At 35.2% G+C, this 21,507-nt stretch overlaps 4 protein-coding genes across 7 annotated transcripts; 3 read left to right on the forward strand and 1 right to left on the reverse strand.

The window, feature by feature from the left end:
* The first annotated feature begins 2,481 nt into the window (after positions 1 to 2,481).
* Positions 2,482 to 3,554, forward strand: 140up (RPII140-upstream gene protein). Of its 2 annotated transcripts, none has more exons than XM_014351302.2 (4): positions 2,482 to 2,720; positions 2,795 to 3,047; positions 3,127 to 3,375; positions 3,455 to 3,554. In XM_014351302.2, the coding sequence occupies exons 1-4, from the start codon at positions 2,654 to 2,656 to the stop codon at positions 3,531 to 3,533; spliced, it is 648 nt and encodes a 215-aa protein (XP_014206788.2). In that variant the 5' UTR covers positions 2,482 to 2,653; the 3' UTR covers positions 3,534 to 3,554. The 2 variants fall into 2 exon arrangements, with proteins under 2 accessions (XP_014206788.2, XP_014206789.2); XM_014351303.2 differs by having other exon boundaries at positions 2,819 to 3,047.
* A 239-nt stretch (positions 3,555 to 3,793) lies between these two features.
* Positions 3,794 to 10,692, reverse strand: twf (twinfilin actin binding protein). Of its 3 annotated transcripts, none has more exons than XM_014351233.2 (6): positions 10,579 to 10,692; positions 10,085 to 10,372; positions 9,881 to 9,958; positions 9,091 to 9,750; positions 8,891 to 9,009; positions 3,794 to 4,369 (listed from the first exon to the last, which is right to left on the reverse strand). In XM_014351233.2, the coding sequence occupies exons 2-6, from the start codon at positions 10,107 to 10,109 to the stop codon at positions 4,208 to 4,210; spliced, it is 1,044 nt and encodes a 347-aa protein (XP_014206719.1). In that variant the 5' UTR covers positions 10,110 to 10,372; positions 10,579 to 10,692; the 3' UTR covers positions 3,794 to 4,207. The 3 variants fall into 3 exon arrangements, with proteins under 3 accessions (XP_014206719.1, XP_014206718.2, XP_089448050.1); XM_014351232.2 differs by lacking the exon at positions 3,794 to 4,369 and adding an exon at positions 4,380 to 7,758; XM_089591924.1 differs by lacking the exons at positions 3,794 to 4,369; positions 10,579 to 10,692 and adding exons at positions 4,380 to 7,758; positions 10,446 to 10,531.
* Positions 10,693 to 12,030: 1,338 nt separating this feature from the next.
* Positions 12,031 to 15,057, forward strand: GlyRS (glycine--tRNA ligase). The gene is made up of 5 exons (XM_014351247.2): positions 12,031 to 12,607; positions 12,710 to 13,878; positions 13,969 to 14,480; positions 14,559 to 14,746; positions 14,835 to 15,057. Exons 1-5 carry the CDS (start codon positions 12,296 to 12,298, stop codon positions 14,943 to 14,945), a joined length of 2,292 nt encoding a protein of 763 aa, XP_014206733.2. The 5' UTR covers positions 12,031 to 12,295; the 3' UTR covers positions 14,946 to 15,057.
* A 265-nt stretch (positions 15,058 to 15,322) lies between these two features.
* Positions 15,323 to 21,492, forward strand: Unr (cold shock domain-containing Unr). The gene is made up of 12 exons (XM_089591801.1): positions 15,323 to 15,408; positions 16,387 to 16,627; positions 16,712 to 17,888; positions 17,965 to 18,144; positions 18,233 to 18,423; positions 18,495 to 18,705; positions 18,785 to 19,014; positions 19,101 to 19,362; positions 19,439 to 19,675; positions 19,763 to 19,968; positions 20,054 to 20,644; positions 20,731 to 21,492. The coding sequence occupies exons 3-12, from the start codon at positions 17,511 to 17,513 to the stop codon at positions 20,900 to 20,902; spliced, it is 2,658 nt and encodes an 885-aa protein (XP_089447927.1). The 5' UTR covers positions 15,323 to 15,408; positions 16,387 to 16,627; positions 16,712 to 17,510; the 3' UTR covers positions 20,903 to 21,492.
* Positions 21,493 to 21,507: the final 15 nt, after the last annotated feature.

The following is a 21,507-nucleotide window of genomic DNA, read 5'->3' on the forward strand; positions in this document are numbered from 1 at the left end:
CTCCTCTTTTGGAGTCCTCTTGTTCGCGCGTTCGCCTCCTTACGATGTATATACGCAACTCCCGTGTACTCCCGAGTCCGCCGACTCTTCGTCAGCAGCCCTAATTCCTCTCCTACCTCCCCTTTCGCCCCTACCACGGTCCGTTGCTGCGCTTGCGCCTGCGACACCCCCCCCCACACCGCCGTTGCTAGTACCTATACTACTACCCCCACGAGCCGAGTTTCGTACTCCCGAGATATAATTCGGAGCCTTCCTCTGATGACTCGTCACTTTCTTCTTATTAATTTTTTTTTTTTTTTTCACCCTCCCCGTTCTTGTACTTTATTTGTATATCAGTGAGATTTCACGTGTGCTTTTTCACCTCGCATTGCTCCTCGAGGATGGTTTAGGCGACCTTCTCGCAGCGAAATTGCCGAATTTCCCCCTACTCCCCTCCCCCAATCCCTCTTCCCTTCCTTTCTTCCTATAGTGCTAAGTGCCCATAGTAGTGCCCTTTATAGGAGCCGGACGTAAAGCACTATAATATAAAAAAAAAAAAAACTATATATCATCACGCGGTTATAGCTTACCTGCATGTGTGTGTGTGTGTGTGTGTGTGTGTGTGTGTGTGTGTGTGTGTGTTATAAGCATCGAATCTGGCTTTCGCTCTTCGGGGCGCTCGTGGGTCGCCGATGTCTGACCGAAAACTGGCTTTACTACTTAAACGCCTCCATCGTACATCCTATATGTATATACTATAACACTTTCTACTGTAAACAATCGACGCTTGTAGTTTGAGTGAATGTAACTTTTGATCGATTAAGTTTTTTTTCAAGGGGTTTCAAGAATTTTTGAAGTCGCGTCGCGATATGAGGGTATTAATTGTCAGAATAGAAAACGTATCATTGCACGTAATTCGGTTGATATTTTACTTGTCGGGAGGACTTTTTATTCAATAAGTAAAAATCAACTCAAAGTGTTTAGATAAAAACTATAAGCAAGTAAAATTTATGGGTAACGCCGTTTGAGATAAAATTGCATGGGTGGTAATTTTTTCATGCTGGAGCTTTGTGGTTTGCACTTGGAGTTGTTGCATCAGTGGAAAAAAATTCTCTGCACTTTGATTTAAAAAAATTTACTTTTTTTTTGCTACAACTTGATAAGCTTATATTTTACGCAAACGTAACCTGAGAGAAAGTTGCTTAACTTATTGAAATGTAACTTTTTTTTTTTTTGTTTACACTTTTCTCTTTGGAAAGTCAAACAAAAGTTCAAAGTTACCAAAATATTCAAAAATAGCGCGAAAAATGTTTTTCTTTCAAAACAGAAAATAATTCGAGATTCCAAAAAAGCACCAAAACATTATAGAAAAAAATAACGCCACAAAATTTTGAATCTCAAAAAAAATGTATTACAACGTATCCCGCGTTTTTTTATTTGACGTCACTCTAGCGTTGTAATTAACGGTGATCGTTGGAAATTGACCGAAAAATGATTTTGCTATGGCTGACCTTTTTATTTTATACAATTTATTTAGTCAAAGCATCAAACAAGTATAAAATCTTTCGATTTACAATTAAAAAACAAAATTTTTATCAATTTAATAAGTAACAATAAAAAATGAAAAAAAAAATATAAATGCAAATATTTACCGGTAAAAATCATTTTACAGGCTATCTCTGTTTTACAAATAATTTGAGTCTTGTAAATTAAATGAGAAAACAAAAGAAATAACCATTATTGATACAATAATTATGTCAACGCAAATTGAAAACTGTTCATTTTTTGCAATAAGACATTTTGATAGTCTCAGTATAAGCTGAAGCAACAATTTTCAAGACATTGAAGATCGGAATTTCGCTGGAATTGATTTTTACTGAGAAAACAATCATAGTAACAATTATTAGTAGGAGGCAGTTGAGATTAGACTTTTTTCAGGATGTTTTTCGGGGAATTTTTTTAGATTTTTCCTTCATCCTGGATAGCAATGTTAATTGAATTGGGCTAGTCCTCGTGGAAATCGTCAATTTTTGTTGTACAGTAGAGAAATAGGGTATATATTATGTCGAACTTCAGTCACTAGAATATATTAAGTGAAAAATGATGAGCATTTTACAATTCCAGCAATTTTTGTAGAACATCAATCTCTCCCAGTAATAAGCAACAAAGTTTTTTTTTCCACTCCGAAATCGGTTAGAGCATAGTACATTCCACCGATTCCACGTCGTTAGTTTTTCTTATGCATACATAACACTAATATTATAATGAGAATATTAACCGCATTATATTTTTCTAGTTTACTTGATTCAGATTTTTTAAAATGAAATTTCTGGAGCTAATAATGCTTTACTTTGGAAAATTGGGTTCGTCTATTAGTCAATTTTTTAACTTTTACATTGCAAAAGTGTGTTATTACCTATGTCTCCTAAATATACCTATATATATGTGGCACAGTGCAGGCACACGGTATAGACAATAGACATCTAGCAGACTACAAATTTGTGCAGTTGTATGGTTGATATCTCTCTGTGCAGCTCTATATCGTTTGATATACGCAACAGTTGTTACATATACTTCAAAATGATCATTAGATTTATCAAACGAAACAAATATTTTGCTTTCGTACCTCTTCTTTTCGAGGAAGAAAATCCTTTCGACAAAATCAGAGATAAGAATGCACTTTCCAGTGACGTTGCCAATCAAACTGGTTTTCAGAGGTTACAAAATTTATTTGAGAAACAGTAAGTTTTTATCACATAAGAAATAACGTGAAACATTCCTGTTAATATACCAGCTATTTTATTTGGTTCAAGAGATAATAGTCTATTTCATCCATCAGTCATAACGACAATACACAATACAATAACTGCACTGATAGTGGGAGGACTTTATGGTGGTGCAACAACTTCGAGAACTACATTCATAAGTTTCATTGAAAATAATGAGGCCACACAATTTATCAGTCAACACGATGCCAAACGAAGACTATCGGACAAAATGTTTACAAGCTTTATGCAAGGATTTATGAGAACTGGTCTTAAAGTAGCTGTTTTCTGTGGAGCATTATCGTAATATATACATATTTATGTACTTTAAAATCAATAGTTTTTACGATCAAAAGTATAAATGTGCATCAGTTGATTTCAGGGCTACGTATACAATTATTTCAGTCTATAATAATAAAGATTCAGTGATGTACTACACGGCTGCAGGGTCAGTTGCAGGAGCATTGTACAAGTTTCCATTAGGCTCCAAGGGTATGATCGCGGGAATGGTTTTTGGAGGCTTTTTTGGAAGCATACTTGGAGCTTTTAAATGGGTTACATTTAAAATAACAAACTATTCCGAAGAGCAACTTAGACTCCTGACAGCCGAGAGAGCAGCCGCACGGGAAGAGTATGTTATTTAATTTTATTTCTCTGTCAATTCTTATGTACACGTTGCGTAATTAAATAAGTTTATTTTTTATTTTTAGAGCCATCGTTGCAGGCATGAAATATAAAAGTGAAAAAAAAATGGAAAAAGAGTTAGTAGAAGCCATGAGACATTATTGAGCATGATTGTCAGTCAACTCATCGGCAGTATGTCAAATTTGTAAAATTATTTATATATATTTACATTGTAATAAAACTAACTATTGTTATTGAAAAAATTTTTAAGTTTCTTTATTAAAAGTAAAAAAAAAAGAACTTTCAAGACCAACGTTTATAAAATCAATTATAACGATTAAATTTTTGATTTTATCACACATTTATTAATGCTTATAAATAATTGTACAATAATACAGTTTCTATCTACTCTATAGAACCATGAATATAATGTAATATAATTTTAGAATAACGGATGAAAGAAAATTCAAGGAACGTTGTCAGATACAATATTTCTCTTATTCATCAATAATTAAATTATTACGTCTGCATTTCAAAAGAATTTGACAACTAAACTAATAATATTGACGGTTAAGTCAAACAATAGTGATCATTTTAAAATAGGCCGAATTTTTATCGAACAGTGTAGATTGTTTTTTGTATATTATTCTTTGAATTCCAGTAGGTATGTATTCATTGAAAAAATTAAGCATAATTTATCACGACAAAATATGCTTTTTGAAGATCAAAAATTCTGCAATTAAGTGATTTTGAAATCTAGATGTCTTGCAATCGATTTTGTCATACATATATTTTATGTACAAATAAACTTAAAGGAAGCTCTTGATAAAATGTTATTTTTATTCTAAAGTCTCAGCTTCCTGGACTTTGGTTAGTCTTTTTCCACCTCTGTTTGGTGGACCTTTTGGTTTGGCAAACTTTGGTCGGTGCAAGTTTACTTTTGGGTGAAGTTCATCTTGAAGAAAAGCCTCGGTCAAATCCTTCCCATTATCTATTTCAAGCTATGTAAAGACAAGAAAATTCAAGAATCATATTAGGTACTCTTTGCTTGTCAACTTAAGTAAGTGAGAAAAACAATTTTTTGTAAATTAAAATTTGATGAATACTTCAGGCCTATTGTGTAAGCTACTTGTTTCTTATAACGGTTGCACTAGTAATTTTTACATACCAATTGGTTTCTTGTCTTCAATTCTGTATTTGATAATGAAATGATAATGGGAGAATAAGTAGTATAAAAGACTGTTTAAGTTCATTTCACAATTTAATAACAGCATTTTATTATATTTCGATGCTCGGCATATTATTGGCAAGATATACACTTAAACCTAATTTATTTATTCACAATGACGATTGGTTAATTGTTGAAGCTTGGCAATCACTTGGATAAAATTGTTTATCTCGTAATAAAATAAATACGATTTTACAAAATAGGCCTGGAAGAAGCATCGCTCTTCTAACAAGATTAATGGTTAATATAATTATAGTAATAGTTCAATTGTAAGAATGTATAGTGGTAATAATCATTATCATTATAATAATAGTAATTATGCAGCTCCAGGCAAGCATCAATAAATTTAAAAAAAATGGCAATAATAATTGCTTGTATTTGTATATGGTTAAAAATCTCACGCATTTTTTTTGTATAGTTATTCATTTCGGTCGTTTTGTCATCATAATTTCGATTTTAACTACGAAATATTTGGAAGATTGCTTTGATTAAGATAAATATACAGCGATTACTTTAAGTGCACATTAGATGCAAAATACAGATCACATAAAATAGATGCACTTCTTTAATTTTATGTTTTTATATGGCTATATTTGGTTTTTCCATTTTCTTCAAACTTTTCATTGCAAGCAATGAAAATTATTTTTTTCCTTCAGAGAACCAGGTAATTAGGATCATAAAACTCCGTTGAAAAATAGTCTCAACTCATCTATTTAATCAAAGATTAACTACGACAAAGTCTAGCCAATACATTGGCTTTCTAGTCCTCTAAAGATTCAAGATAGTGAGATTTATTACCTATTGTATCTTATAATTTTTTTTGAGAGTGGAATACTTGTTTTTAAAATGTTTTTCACAGATCTGGAATGTTAGTGAAACTACATCTATTATACATTAGTTGTACATACACGAAAATTCAAAGTAAAAAGGAAAAACTATAGTCAGTCTTAAAAATTACAATTTTTCACAATCACACTTTTTACATTAAACACTGAAACCGATACATTTCCTCCATTTTTGGAATACATAAACAATATTTCGACATTTGATGGGCTATAAAAATACGAGGACATACATATTTTACAGAAAATTTACATGTTCGATTAAACATGTACAAAAATATGTATTATTTGTTTCTATTTTCTTAAACACCTGTTTTTTCTATACATCTTTTCTTTTGTCATTGATACTAGTAAAATATCAGAGACATTACACAGATTTTGGCCTGCTGTAAAAGTATAATTATTAACATTACATCCAAACTATTTCTTATTTTTAAGAATCATACGGTTTGAAATTATTCTGTTGAATGGATCACTTTTTCGATTTTTTAATTGGCATCTCGAATAAAAGATTCAAAAATACGGCAGATCTAATTTGAAAATCACCAATATCAATTGGTTTTTTATCAATCAAAGTATTTTGCACAAAAATAAAATCTGAAAAGATACTTTTACAGCTTGAGTTAATCAAAAAAAATTTTTTTTTTTGCATTATTTATATTCGCATGACTACACATTATTTTTATCGACACAAGATATACAAAAATATAAGCTAGTACTGATTACATTGTACTTATTAAGCGTTCAAAATACTCCAACTTTTTATATTCTATTACATGGCATTTCAATGAACTGACTATCGATTATTCATCAATAGAATTAATAATAATCTTTAAAATAACAATCATTCGTATAATCTTCAGCGTACGAAAATAAGATTTATATGCTCTTAGCAACCTCTTTAGGTATCGGCATTTTTCGAATCATTCTACAAATCCATTTGTAATACATTCGTAATAAAAATTAGTCAGAAAATGGTAAACTGTATACAAATTTGTAAGAAAATAATATTTGAGACTTTATTTTGAGATTACAATACTTTTTACGGAAAAAAATTCCCACAGATGTCCGAAATCAACCTCGATTTAAGTTTAATTTTGATGAATAGTTAAGTGATCACGTAAGAACATCACAATAATGGCATCACTGGACTAGTAACTAATGTGGCAGTGCACTGTAATTTTTATCAATTCAGACAATAAATCTTGATTCTCGGGCCATAGCATACGTATGTAAATTATTTTAAAACTTTCAAGAGCGGTACACAGTAAACTGGTTCGTTTGTACAGTTGAATATTTAAAAAAAATAATATAAATAGGAAAAAAAATATAACTGAAAACTAGGTGTATCACAAATAAAGTTTAGAAAAATACCTCATTTCAAGGGAAATCGGACCAATAGTTTGTAACGGGATTTTCAAAATTTTACAAAAATTAAAAATGAAATTGAATGTAACTATGAATTTCCATAATCTTAAAGAATCTCGTAATAATAATAATATCACTTGAAAATTTCAGAATAAAACTCTTATATTAACTTTGCACTGTAGGATACTCGCGCAATTTCAAATTACCATGGAATGGAGTTAGTTTTAGAAAGTAAACCAACTCTAGAAATTCTTTTTAATAGCGCAAGTCGTAATTAATTTTTCAGTGGTTTTCAAAAATAATTTATTTAAAGTTATTTTGTGCGGTGCTTCGTTTTCGTTTTCAAAATACTTCCACGTGGAATAATAAAATAACTTGTGCAATGAAAAAGATTGTCTCCAAAAAAATTTAGAAAAATACATTGTTCCTTTAATTTTTTTTTTCTTTTTTCGTCGTCTTTGTAGCTACATTATACTTGTATTTATCTCAACCAATATATCACTTTCATAGACTAATATCCTACAATCTCAAAGAGTTGAGGGAATACGATCTTTGTAAAGATTGTATTTAAATATATATCCGTTCATATATCTATATCTCAGAAATTTTTACTCTATATCACAAGATCGAAATCCGAAGTTTTGGACGTTATTCCTTTGCATCTCTTCCTCATTCTTTCATTTGGTAAACGCTTTGAGTTGTTATTGCCGTCTTTGATTCTTTGAAATTGAAAGAAAGTCATTAGATGGTGCGAGTATAGGCAGTACAAGGAGCTTTAGGCCTGTTAACTTATTATGCAGGATCGCTTCGGCTTGGATTTCTTTTGCATTATTGTATTTGGTGGTGCGCAAGGGGTCGACGGAGTTGCCGGTGTCGACGTACCTGTGCCTTCTACCTCTGACGGCGGGTCTTCCAACATGTCCGCTAACTCCTCACCGTTAGTCACTTCCAACTGCGATCAGTCGCAGTTTCGTCAGACAAAATTATTTTTTTTTTTTTCCAAATTTTGTAACTTACGTTTAAAAGCATACTTTTTTTAGAATGTTGAGGAAAATAAAATAATAATACAAAAACACTTTTAAAATACTTAGTTCAAGGCAAGTTTGAGAGCAGCAAAATTAATTTTTCGTCGATTTCACTATCATATAAAAATTAGTCTATGATACTTGACTAAAAGTAGTGAGATCCCTCGTAAACCATCATGTTTTTATATACTTCAATTTTTGTTGACAATTTTTTAATTTTATTTATACAGCCCAGTATTTATATTACCAACCAAATTTACTAAATTTTTTGTACAGCGTTATTTACATAATTGAAGCGTATAAAAACTTGAGTACTACATCGAACTAAAACAAACAATGTATTTTATCAATCACTCATGAATCAAAGAACAAAAGAAGAGATGAAAAACATTAAATCACTATCTCGCTCTCCATCTCTCATGTCTCCCGATCATGCATCTGTGAAATACATATCTCTTCCATACATTAACAATTTGAAAATGTCGATCGAGATTTCGAATGTATCCACCTCTGTGATAAAAGAAAGAACGACGGCTATGAATGATAATAAACACACATCCACATGAAAGAGGTACACAAACATTCCTTCTACCTATTTCGTATTAAACAAATTTTTAGTATTTCATTTAGGATATATGAACGGCTACACTCACAATACTGTGTGTAAAATAATTTTATAATTTTTTGCAAATGGAAAGGTTGACGATGAAAAACAAGCAAGTATAGGCCAGGCTTCGTCTGTCTCAAACTTGCCAGTGGCGTTTTCGCACAGCGTAATGATATGCATACAATTCTAAGGTGGAAAGTTTGGTATGATTATAAAACGAATGTATCTAATTCAGGCACTTGGTACACAATACTTTGTATTTGTTTTACATCATGCGTTGTTCAATTTCTCTGTAGTTATTTATTTTATAGTATGATTTACTATACACGTTTTTTTTACCATTTAAATAATTTAAATTTCTAAGTTTTTTAAGTTTAAACTGGGCTGATAATTAATCTATTATTAAAAACAAAAATGTAGAAAAAGTGCAAAAAAAACAAAACATTACTTACTTTTTTTGTAATTGTTACTCCCAAAGACTGGATCAGTTCCAGTAAAGGAGCTTTACACGAAGAATACAGCATTCTTTCCTTGATGCTACAAGTGTATCCTGGCATGCTGTATATGAAAACTGAAAATATAATAAATGTGTGTATCAAAAACTTTGTTGACTTGAACTATTAAAAACGGTTGATAACTGTAAGAGATTTACCTATGCATTCCATGTAATCTCCTTCATGGGTGTGCTTAAAGTTGTACAAGTGATATCTCGCAGAATCTGAAGGTACCTTGGTAGGAAGTTTATCCAATGAAACATCACCTGCAGTTACTAAATGAATTTTTTCTTCCTCCAGATCAATTTTTAATTGTACGTATTCGTAAACATTTTTTCCTATATCTGAGATTGCTTGCTTTGCCTCATCTGTCACGGGAAATGCAACGCCACTTATGGTTTGCTGTCTCGTTTCAACACCATAATCAGTATGAGTAGTTGTCTTTTTCAATACTGCAAGTTCCTCTTCTACAGAAGTTAATGGAGCTGGAACCGCGTCATTACTCTTATGTTTACGGTAACCTTCTAAATTAATATCATCTGGAACAGTGCCATGAAGTTCTTCTTTTATAGATGCAGATCCAAATTCTTGCTTGAGAGTCGCTTTAGTCGAGGCGTACAACATTTTCTGTCTAACAGGAGCAACATCCGGAGACCAAGATATAAGTAACCAGTCGTAACCAGAGTCAGGAGACTTTGTGTCAAGTCGAAAAAGAATGTACGCTGGCTGGGTCTCTTCAATAAGGGGTTTGATCATTTTTTCATAATCACTTTGCCAGTCTTTTACAGGTTTAGATGAGGTTGAAGGAGACAATGCCTCTGAAATGCAAAGAAATACGTGCACAAATTGTGTCAATAAAGATAAAAGAAATTAACGATACAGAGAATGGGACGTATAGATACTTAATTCAAAGTAAACATTATAAATGTGGTTGAGCACTGAGCCTACCATTTTCAATAGATACTTTGAGGACACGGATTTTTCCATCCCTACACTTGCTGAAGATTTTTTTTAAGGCTTCATTGGCTGCAAAAGAAAGTATAAATTTGTAATTGAAAAAAAAAAAAAAAAACTAAAGAAATAAATTATCATACAAAGAAAATTAGTAGATAAAATGTCCAATTGATTAAAAAAAGGGAGGATGTTCGTCACCTTTGATTCCCGTCTGGTGTGACATTTTGGTATATATGCTCCAAAGGGGATTTCGTCTATCAGCTTCTTTACGCTGTCTGTAGAAGTGTTGTGTGCACGGAGAGCGACTCTTCCTGCTTCTCCCCAAAATTATATTAACTGATCACTCGCAGAAGCATCCTCTATCACATACACCAGCAGCGTCAGTGTCAATGGCACGCGGTCAACTCATCAGCCGACGTAGTGCACAGAGCAGTTGCTATGCTTACACGTATATAGTACAGCTATACAGCTTCGGGTTCGGAGGATCTGCGATGAGATAAATATTATTATTATTATTATTATGACGATGCTGGTGGGACTGGGAGATGGGAGCACGCACACAGAGCACAGAGAAAACAAACTTTCTATCATGGACGTACGTCTACGCTTGACTGTGAGGACTTATTTTTGCACATCAAACTATTACAAAATAATCAGTAGTTATTGAATAAACGCGTGAATTTTCTGCTTACCGTCAGCTTCTCTGCTTATGCAGCGTATACACACGAGAACCCCCAGCGCGTCAGCGCCCAACAATCGGATTGTAAAAGATGTGACGTTGCACCGTTGCACCCAATGCGTTGCTATATGTATATAGCTTTTGTCGCGTGATAGCGCGTCTGCAGGGTCTGGACGTCTGGAGTGCCAGCTGAGCTGCATATAAGAGCAGCGGCCGTTTGATAAAAGAGAAACCCCGGAAAGCGGGGGGTGTGTGTTGTAATCGAAGATTAAAAAACTTCATAAGTTATTCATGAATGAATCATCTACTACTTTCAAAGAAAGAGGCACGTACAACAGATAACAAAAGCGACTCACAAGTGCTTAATACATTTTATTCGTTCATTCGTTAAATTTTTTTAGAGCCAAGTATTAAAATATATTACAACGTTTATGTTTCTTGCTCCGAATTATTTACTTCATATACATCGTTTATTGTTGATAATTAGATAAGTCCTACCTATGTTTAGAAATCCTTTTCACTCGTTACTTATTTTCTAAAAACGCAAAGTCAAAACTGTAAGAAACAAATCTAGTCTACGACGTTTTTTCCAGAGATATATATTTTTTTTCAGTTTTTACGAAAATAACACTTTTTACGAAACAAGATTTTTATTTTTACTTTTTTTAAAAATAGAAGGGGAAGCAAGAAAATATACTTGTACCTATCCTTATTTCGTGGTTCTCAAAAAGAGTCATTTGCCATTTCAATGTAAAAATTTACTGTTTCCGAATAAAAATGTTTTTCAATATTTTTCATTATTTTATTTATAACTAAGGAAAAGCATATTCATTATAATATGCCGTGTATATTGCAATATAACATCACTGCTTACGCACATTTAATTTACCGACGCAGTATTTTACGCAGTCTTCGAAAAATCGGTAAACAATGAAGTGTATATACATACCATAGTTCATTACTCAATTATCACATTTGAAAGCTAAATATAAAGGGGGTATATATTCTCATATTTGATACATAATAGTCAACAATAAGTATATATATATATATATGCATTTATTCACTAAGACAATTTTCAGTTGGATTAAATATACATATACAGCTCCGCATATATTTCATCAGCCACAACGTTTATTTCCACCTAGTACTACAACGCTTTTTCTGTGGCAATCGTGAATCTTTAACATAGAGTTTATTAGTAAATTTTCTATTATTTTGGATTCCTAGATCTTGTTCTCTCGTATAAACAACTTTCAATTTGACTGAAGCGTATATATATATATGTGACTTTTTTTCGGAGTCGTACATATATATATATATGTTGTCGTATTCGTGTGCTGCTGTCTGCTACAGCAAGAGCAGACGTCTTTGCAGTGCATGAAAAAAAAAAATATGAGAGGAGCGCATTAACGTTATTATATTATAATTTATTGCAATTGCAATATTGCAAAATGATTGAACAAAGACAACTCAAGTTGCATCAGTTGCGTTGCTCAAATTTCCTGCATCCTGGAATAAAATCCCAGTATTGCTATACTTGCATGGTTCACGAGAGGTGCCAACATCTGCTTCCTCGAGCCTTTGCAAAGCGGCGAAAGTGCAAAGTGAACGGCACAGTGAGCGGTTAACCTGCAGACAGGCATACCGGGCCAAGGTCGACCGAAAGGTATACTAGATCCCATCTGCAGCAACCTATCAAAAGAAAAGCTCGAGAGAAAGATTTGCGGATGCACTGCAGCCGGCTTTGGCGCTCCGCGCTAATATTTCCTTTTCCGCGCACCGCCACCGCCGCCACTGTCGCCGTTCTCCATCAGCTGCACTGTCAGACTCTTCTGCCGACGAGCGTCGCAAACGCAGTTTTGGCCGCAACATCAGTCAGGTTAAAGAGCCACGCGGCCGCCGTCAACGTCGCTAGCGCATCCGCCTGGGGTACCAAAAAGCAACATCGTAAGGTCAAGCTACACTTTTCCCTCCTGGACATGGCGGATCCGAAGATCGAGGCTGAGCTCGCGCCTCTGCGCGCCAACGTCAAAGAACAGGTAAATTTTACCATATGCCCGGATCCTTTTGCACCCCTTTTTTGTTTATTTTCCTTCTCATGCAAATTAGCCAAGTTGCTAAAGCGATTGCGTTTGATTTAGGGAGATTTGGTGAGAAAACTCAAGGCGGATGGAGCACCAGAGTTGGACGTTAAAAAAGCCGTGGCAGAGCTTAAGATGCGCAAAAAATTGTTGGAGGACAAGGAACTTGCGCTGACTCCTGACTCGGCTACCTTTGACAGAGCGAGAATGGAAGATCTGTTGAAACGACGATTTTTCTTTGATCAATCGTTTGCTATTTATGGAGGTATCACTGGCCAGTATGACTTTGGTCCCATGGGTTGTGCCTTCAAATCAAATCTACTGGGCGCGTGGAGGAATTTCTTTGTACTCGAAGAGCAGATGTTGGAAGTTGACTGTTCCATTTTGACGCCTGAACCTGTTCTCAAAGCATCCGGACATGTGGAGCGTTTTGCGGATTTGATGGTGAAAGATACAAAAAACGGAGAATGTTTTAGGCTCGATCATTTGATCAAAGCACATTTGGAAAAGGTATGCGCGGATAAAAAAACAAACGAAGAGACCAAAAGAGAGTGCGAAGATATTGTCATTAGACTAGATGGCATGACTAAAGATGAGATGGGTGCTGTTCTTAAGAAATTTAACATCAAATCACCAATTACCGGGAATGATTTGACGGAGCCTATCGAGTTCAATTTAATGTTTGCCACTCAAATTGGGCCTACAGGACTGATCAAAGGGTTCTTAAGGCCAGAAACTGCCCAAGGTATTTTTGTTAATTTTAAGCGTCTCCTCGAATTTAACCAAGATAAATTGCCATTTGCTGCTGCTCAAATCGGAAATTCCTTTAGAAATGAAATTTCTCCGAGATCTGGTTTAATTAGAGTCAGAGAGTTCACTATGGCAGAAATCGAACATTTTTGCGATCCTAATGACAAAAAGCATCCAAAGTTTGATTCGATGAAAGAAACCACACTTCTGCTCTACTCGGCCTGCAATCAGATGGATGGCAAGAGTGCGGAATATTTATCCATTGGTCAGGCTGTGGAAAGTGGTCTCGTGGCAAATGAAACCTTGGGGTATTTTATGGCCAGAATACAAAAGTTCCTCGTCAAAGTGGGAGTGGATCCTAAGAAATTGAGGTTTAGACAACACATGGGAAACGAAATGGCCCATTATGCCTGTGACTGCTGGGATGCAGAATGTTTAACTTCGTATGGTTGGGTAGAATGCGTTGGATGTGCTGACAGGCATGTATATTTTTGTCTATCTTGTAAATGTGTTATTAGCTGTTTTTTTTTTATTTTTTATTATTACTAATGATGTAACTAAATTGACAGGTCAGCTTATGATTTAACTCAACATACAAAGGCTACTGGAGTCAGATTAGTTGCCGAGAAAAAATTATCACAGCCAAAAACAGTAGACATATGTGAAGCTGCTCCGAATCGCGGCATCATTGGAAAAACCTTTAGGAAGGAAGCCAAACTCGTATTGGACGCACTTGCCGAGCTTGAAGAAAAAAACCTTGATATTTTGGAAAAAGATCTGAACGATAACGGAAAGTATGAGCTGAAAGTATCTGGTGCTAGTTATGAAATTACAAAAGAAATGGTAGCAATTAAAAGATACCAGAAAACTGTTCATGTCGAAGAATTTGTTCCTTCAGTAATTGAGCCTTCATTTGGCATTGGTCGAATCATGTATGCAGTTTTTGAGCATAATTTCAAAATGCGTGACGGTGATGAGCAAAGAAGGTATTTTAGCTTACCACCAGTTGTAGCACCTTTAAAGTGCTCTGTCCTACCACTTAGTGGAAATGCTGAATTTGTTCCGTTCGTTAAACAGCTGTGTAAGTAGAATTTCCCAAACAATCACGATAGTAGTAATAAAATAACAGAGATGATGATTTTTTTTTTTTAATTTGCAGCTCAAAATCTCACTAAAGTCGACGTATCTCATAAAGTTGATGATTCTTCTGGCAGCATAGGTCGCCGATATGCGAGAACAGACGAAATTGCCATTCCTTTTGGTATTACGATAGATTTTGATTCCCTAAAGGAACCTCACAGTGCAACTTTAAGGGAAAGAGATAGCATGAGCCAAGTGAGAATAAACGTAAGTAAAATAGAAATATACTTTAATTTCTAAATAGCGTAACAAATGACAATTAGTATTAACGATTGAAAATTATTTTATTGTACAGCTAGAGGAATTACCAAACATCGTGAAAGACTTATCGTTAGGAAAAATCATGTGGTCCGAGGTTGAAGCAAAGTATCCGAAATTTGTACAGCAAGAAACAACTGAAGCTTAAATAAAACAACCTCGAAATGACACTAACCATCCACCTGCATTTAATCGACACGACAGCATTTTCATGCAGCTCATACATTTTTCAAGTGCTCAACAATAAAGATTTTATAAGCAGTGCAAAATATTCTCTCTCATTATTTTTTCCAATTTGAAAAAAAACCTCATTGCGAAGGGGGGGGGAGAAAATCAAAATCCAAAGAGCCGGTTGGCCAGAGGGGAATGCGCAAAAACGGTCACGAGCTCCGTGATTGAAGAAAATTCGCGAGTCCATGCCAAAGCAAGGCGCCGATTGGCGCGGCTCGGATTTCGCCCTTTCGCTACGGGGGGGCAAGGGCAAGTGGCCGATGCGGCGTCGGCGGCGCTGCGCTGGAGAAGCGAAATAAACGAACCATCAGCGCACGAACGCTGAAATTAATGTTGACATTCAACATGGCGGCATGTCGTCAGTGCTGTGCTGTGTCGTGGTGAGTCTTTCCGAGGGCCCGAGGCCCGTTTCGCCGCGTAACCGCGCCCATAGAAGCCGCGAGCCCCAAGTCCGGTTCGTCCGCTTATTGACCCGTCAGTTTCCTGGGACCGCTGTTCCTCCGAGTCTTCTCTCGAGTCTACCGACCATCCGTGTTCCATCGCTCCAACACTCCATCTCTCTCGTTCTCCTTTTTTCTCTCTCTCCCTAAATTCGGTGTTCCTCTCTCTCTCTCTCTCTCTCTCTCTCTCTCTCTCTCTCTGCACTGAATTGAAAAAAAACTTTGAGAGATTCTCCCGACGGTATATTTAAGTATATACTTATTTTTCGAACCGAACTCCTCGGGTGTATGTACAACACAACAATTATACCTGCTAGGTGACGAGACGAGTCTCAGTGGACACGATTTCGCGCGTGCTCCAGAACGCGCCGTCCCAGCGCTGATCGGGCCTGTTTATCCGTTCACGTGCTGCAACGTAATTTTACCTGCTGCCCAACCATTATCTCTATATCCTGCTCTGTATCGTGGGACTTTTGTTTTTTTTTTTTTTTTCATCCTAAAGGACGTCGTCGGTCGTGTCCTCGTTACTCTCTCGCCGTGCTCTTTTTCTCGATTTTAACATGTATCCCGCAACTCGAGAGTGTAGGTACATTTAATGTCGCATGTAAATATTTCATTTGGTATTAGCGACAATTTTTCCACTAAGTACTACACTCGGTTGCTTTAGCTGTTTTCTTTTCCATCGCTAAAATTTGCCAGCCACGGTGGCCTGTGTGTCTCTCTCCTGGGGCCCTCCATTTGTTTCTTTTGTGCTTAGGGGAAAAAAAAATATATCGTCCAATAATGTCCAACGTTCCCATCGACATGAGTTGACCTAGAAAAATGTTGGACAGTCATTGAACGCTGTATTTTTATCAAATGATCAATTTAAAAGCCACCATAATAACCGAGCCTTTTTTTTTTCTCTGTCTTTTTCAGCTTGTGTAATTGTTAGTTTAAGAAACTTTTGAAACAACTTTCAACCATAAATTCAACTTTTGAAAACCGAAGAACAAAAATAAAAGGACAATATAGAAATTACAGAAGCAACACAACCACACTCAGCACGCATTGAGGACATCTGAGGATTTTAAATCAACACCAACCTTTATTCTTTGATACATTTAACACTTTTGATTTGTACCTTATTATAAGGGATGACTGATGTTTAAGCAAAAACGTGAGTTTTCTCTATTTTCTGATTAATTTTTCATGCTCAAAGTATTAAATCACCAGTAATCTAAAAAAAAAAAAAATTACGCAGTTACAAAGTTGTTCGTTGCCTTTTAACAAAGAATTTGTGTGCATGCGAATGGAAAGTATCGTCAGTGGTATCCAAGAATACATGAGTACACTGGTAATTTTATACACTCTAAAAGAATCAGTGATGCATCATAACAAATAATATAATGTTCAGCAGACCTAAGGTATAAAATTCGTTTGAGTATAAAATATAAAAAACTGTTGAAGGACAGGAAGAAGAAAAGTATATGCCAATAGCACTTTTAAAGTTTCAAAAAGTGCCAACCAATCAAAGCTGCTTGCCTTAAAAATCAGTGCTTTCTCCATGAATGGTATTGATGATACGTGAAACAAAATAAGGTGACTACCAAGTTGCAGCTATAAGGATACAGCATTGGCCTTCCTTCCGATTTTCGTGCTTGGAAAAGAAAGGAAGGTAATTGAAGTTTTTGGGTGATACTTCTTCAAGAAGCTGCTCTTCCTCTTTCACAAGTTTTCGTAAAATCGTTAGTAATAAAAAAAAATAACAATAAAAAAATTTAAAAAAAAACGAAATATATAAGGTACCAAGAACCATTCTGTGATATATATGTTAACACTTAAATAATTGAAAAGACTAAAATTTTTAAGTATAAGTATAATATAATATCATGAATGGCTGATTAGGCCATTAAGAGCTAGGGGCGAAAAGGTTTGACTGATCATTTCCATCAGCTGCAACGAGAACAAAACAAACAAACTAAAAGACAGATATACATATAAATATATATACTTTGAAATAGTAGGGAGTGATATTAAAAATTACTAAAAAAATTCAAGACATGTCCAACAATCCTCAGTGGAAACCATTCCAGCCGCCGATCATGAACTCTGACCCAGCAATATTAGAATACAAGTCCATGTCCATTTCAAGCCCCAAAGGTACTCAGCAAGTTAACAATTATCGGAATGGTACCAACTACAGTGGTGACTACATGGACTCGCCTTCTGCTTGTGGAAAAAATTCTGCAACATTTAACGATTATTCAGGCGCACAAACGTCTCCTCGCAATGGAACATCAAGATTTTCGTCTACAACTTATAGTAATCTGGAAACAAGTGGAAATTATTCAGGGGAGCCAGTGTCAACAAATAATTCTTATCAAGATCAGTCTGCGAATCAGGGAACGCGCGAAACTGGCATCATCGAAAAACTTCTGGTAACAAGAATCTCCACTAAAATCCCAACTATTCCATGTTATACGTGTTTTTAAATTTGATTTATTAAAATTACAGCATTCTTATGGATTTATTCAATGTTGCGAGAGGCAAGCAAGACTGTTTTTTCACTTCAGCCAATTCAGCGGTAACATTGAACATTTGAAAATCGGAGATCCCGTAGAATTTGAAATGACGTACGATCGTAGAACTGGAAAACCGATTGCAAGCATTGTTAGCAAAATTGCACCCGAAGTGGTAATGAAGAAAAAAAATTTCCATATACTTTGTCAGCTCTAAAGAATTTTCAATAATCATTATAAATTGTATTTATTACATCGTTCAGGTTTTAAGTGAAGAACGAGTCACTGGTAACGTAACTACGGAATTGCAAGCTAATGGTGATTCTCAAGGTCGGATAAGCTATGAAAACAGAGGTGAATGTTTTTTTCTACCGTATACCAAAGACGATGTTGAGGGGAACGTAACTCTGCGTAACGGTGATAAGGTTTCATTTCAAATCGCTACAAATCAACGGTAAAGGCAATTCAAAAGTGTTGCAGCTTTATTATTATTGATTTATTTATAATCGTCAATACGTTTTGCAGTGGGAACCTGGGAGCATGTCACATTAGATTAGAAAACCCGGTTCATCCAGTCCGTTATCGTGGAGTTGTTTGTTCCATGAAGGAAAGTTTTGGTTTTATTGAAAGAGCCGATGTTGTTAAAGAAATATTCTTTCACTTTAGCGAAGCCAAGTCTATGAAAGATGAGTTAGGACTTGGCGACGATGTTGAGTTCATTATACAAACGCGAAATGTAAGGAGCTGCCTGATTATTGTGTAATTTTCAATCTAGCTTTAATTAATACGGCATGTCATCGTAATTATTATTTTAGGGTAAAGAAGTAGCTTGTAATATAACAAAGTTGCCGCCAGGATCAATTATTTTTGAAGAGATTAGCGATGAAGTTATTAAAGGACAAGTTTTAAAACCACTTGAGAGAGGAACTTCAGCTAGACACCAAAGTGATCCACTACCAGGTCGCATTCGTTATAGAGCACCTGATCACTCGGAAGTAGAAGTGCCTTTTGGTGATAAAGATCAAAAGGGTGACTTTACATTAAGGTAAAATATATCTGCTATGATGATAAAAAGCATCGGCCTTATTTTTGTTATTCAAAAGCGAGTAATGATTTTCGTTACATTTGCAGACACGGAGACTGGGTTCAGTTCAGAATTGCTACAGATACCAGAGATCAATTAAAAAGAGCTACCGAAATATCACTTTTGCCCGAGTCTTTTTCGGTATCTGGTGAAAGACGCGAACAAGGTGTTATTGCTGCTTTGAAGGAAGGTTTTGGCTTTATTCGTTGTGTTGATCGCGAATCAAGACTCTTCTTTCATTTTAACGAGGTGCTAGACGTCGACAGAGAAATCAGTGTTGGAGATGAAGTAGAATTTACTGTTATAAAAGTATTTATCCACCAAATGTTGTATATATTATGCCTTTATTTAAGACACAAACACAAAGACAAATATTTTATTTTAGGATCCTTCTTCGTCATTTTCCAATACAAGACAAAGCGGCATTAGATTGAAACACTTGCCACCGGGTAGTGTTCAATTTGAAACCATAATAGAATCTGATATTATGGGTACCGTAGTTGAAGACATAAATGGAAACGAACCCGGTCTCATAGGCTACCTCAAGGATGATCAAGAAAAAACAATTATATTTTTTGCTAAAGATTGTAAATCAAAGAATATCCCGAAACTGAATGATAAAGTTTGTATTTATACATATATTTCCTCTGAAAATTAACGATGACAAAAATTTTCTTTAAAAAAAAAAAAAAAAAAAATTCAATTACAGGTCCAATTCAGTGTCTGCCAAGTGAAACGTAATAAGGAACTCGTTGCTGTAGATATTTCACTTTTAAGTCCGAGTGGAGAAAAAATTCAAAACGGAAATAAGAAATCTAGTGGACAAGTTCTTCAAGGATTCATTGCTGCTCTTAAGGATGGCTTTGGTTTCATTGAAACCATCAATCATGATAAAGAAATATTTTTTCACTTTAGGTAACTCTAAATTTTAATACATTCGAAAAAATAAATAACAGGAAGAAAAATATAACTTTAATTAATTTTTTAATAATAACTTCAGCTACTTCGATGGAGACGCCAACAGTTTGGAATTGGGCGCTGAAGTTGAATGCAGTGTTGGCTTAGGAAGCAACAACCGAGGAACAGCTGGTGGCTGCACCGCTGCCGACTCTGTGCGATTGCTACCAAAAGGCACCATTCCTAGACCTAATGTGGATGGCGATGTTCTGGACGGTACCGTGATTCGTCCACTGCGCAGTGCAAACCCAGATCAGCCAGAGTACGCTGGCCTGATTAAAGTGAATCCGACGAGTGAGGACGAAGAGACACCGGAATACGAGTTTGGCATAATGGGCTTGTCGAACAAGCGCGAGCTCCTACAGACGGGAGATCCCGTGCAGTTCCAGGTTGACTCGGACGGAAACGCCTGTAATATCGTGGCAGTGAGAAAAAAGCGTAGGGCCACCGTTGATGCTGTCAAAGGTCCTTTTGGCTTTTTAGCATATGAAGTCGACGAAGGCAAAAAATTATTTTTCCATATGAGCGAAGTTTGCGACAATGCAAAGCTACAGCCCGGCGATCAAGTTGAATTCGTTCTTGTAACGAATCAGCGTTCTGGCAAATCTTCTGCGTGCAATGTCGTCCGTTTGAAGTAAGTGGCTAGTTTTCAATTTTGGTAAAACTTTCTTCATTTTATAGCAGTAGTACTGAATCTTGATTTACTTTTTTGTCCTACAGCGATGCTGTACAACAACAACGGCCCGAACGACTTATAAGTCGGTTGCGTACGGTATCTTTAGATGACTCTGGGCCGAAATTAATCGTCGTGAGGCAACCAAAGGGTCCAGATGGAACTAAGGGATTTAGTCAAGAACGAACGCAGCGCGTACCAGGTGCCATCGAAGAGTAATATTTAAATTTTAACTAATAAAGGGAATCAAGGGAAATGAGACGTAACCACGAATTACACCCATCTGTTTTTCGTCCATGCACGTGTCGACGCCGAGATTCGCGTATTTAATGATAATAATTATCAATTATTTTATTGTTACGATTTTTAAGATAAAAGAAACGAGAAACTAAGAACATTTGCCAAACTTAAGACAGATATAATGAATTGAAAAAGAACTAAAAAACTGTAATGACAAGACGCAGAGTCGGCAGTAACGAGTTGGACAAAAAGACTATATTTTTTTTATTCTTTTTTTTTTTTTTTTTTTTTTTTTTTTTTTTTTTTTCTTCTTAAGAGGACATTGCCGAACAAAAAAATTATAATAAATAATCAAATTTCAACCGTAAAGTTCGCATCGTTATCTTTGATGAAAGAATGAGTTTTAAACAATGATATTTTTTTCATCCGATTAAAGATAAAATAAAAACAAATATAAATAATGTATAAAGTAAAGATGAGTGAAAGAAAACTGAGTGCTTGTTATAATTTTGTCTCGAGAAAGAAAAGTAATTTACTGTAAATTTTCATTTGATTAATAAAAATTGCGAGCATCAAATAATTTC

Source organism: Copidosoma floridanum, unplaced genomic scaffold (genome assembly GCF_036245765.1).
Source record: "Copidosoma floridanum isolate Cflo_tuat_1 unplaced genomic scaffold, Cflo_Japanese_pri ptg000014l, whole genome shotgun sequence".
NCBI classification, from domain to species: domain Eukaryota; kingdom Metazoa; phylum Arthropoda; class Insecta; order Hymenoptera; family Encyrtidae; genus Copidosoma; species Copidosoma floridanum.

What these genes read in the sequence shown, in the direction of transcription:
- 140up (XM_014351302.2), top strand. Translation starts at nt 2,654, where the DNA reads ATGCACTTTCCAGTGACGTTGCCAATCAAACTGGTTTTCAGAGGTTAC. An exon ending in CAAAATTTATTTGAGAAACA is followed by an intron (nt 2,721 to 2,794) that starts GTAAGTTTTTAT and finishes TTGGTTCAAGAG; the next exon opens with ATAATAGTCTATTTCATCCA. An exon ending in AGAGCAGCCGCACGGGAAGA is followed by an intron (nt 3,376 to 3,454) that starts GTATGTTATTTA and finishes TTTTATTTTTAG; the next exon opens with AGCCATCGTTGCAGGCATGA.
- twf (XM_014351232.2), bottom strand. Translation starts at nt 10,109, where the DNA reads ATGTCACACCAGACGGGAATCAAAG. An exon ending in ACACCAGACGGGAATCAAAG is followed by an intron (nt 9,959 to 10,084) that starts GTGACGAACATC and finishes TTTCTTTTGCAG; the next exon opens with CCAATGAAGCCTTAAAAAAA. An exon ending in AGATTACATGGAATGCATAG is followed by an intron (nt 9,010 to 9,090) that starts GTAAATCTCTTA and finishes TTATATTTTCAG; the next exon opens with TTTTCATATACAGCATGCCA.
- GlyRS (XM_014351247.2), top strand. Translation starts at nt 12,296, where the DNA reads ATGCACTGCAGCCGGCTTTGGCGCTCCGCGCTAATATTTCCTTTTCCG. An exon ending in GCGCCAACGTCAAAGAACAG is followed by an intron (nt 12,608 to 12,709) that starts GTAAATTTTACC and finishes CGTTTGATTTAG; the next exon opens with GGAGATTTGGTGAGAAAACT. An exon ending in TGCGTTGGATGTGCTGACAG is followed by an intron (nt 13,879 to 13,968) that starts GCATGTATATTT and finishes CTAAATTGACAG; the next exon opens with GTCAGCTTATGATTTAACTC.
- Unr (XM_089591801.1), top strand. Translation starts at nt 17,511, where the DNA reads ATGTCCAACAATCCTCAGTGGAAACCATTCCAGCCGCCGATCATGAAC. An exon ending in TCCCGAAACTGAATGATAAA is followed by an intron (nt 19,676 to 19,762) that starts GTTTGTATTTAT and finishes ATTCAATTACAG; the next exon opens with GTCCAATTCAGTGTCTGCCA. An exon ending in GAAATATTTTTTCACTTTAG is followed by an intron (nt 19,969 to 20,053) that starts GTAACTCTAAAT and finishes TAATAACTTCAG; the next exon opens with CTACTTCGATGGAGACGCCA.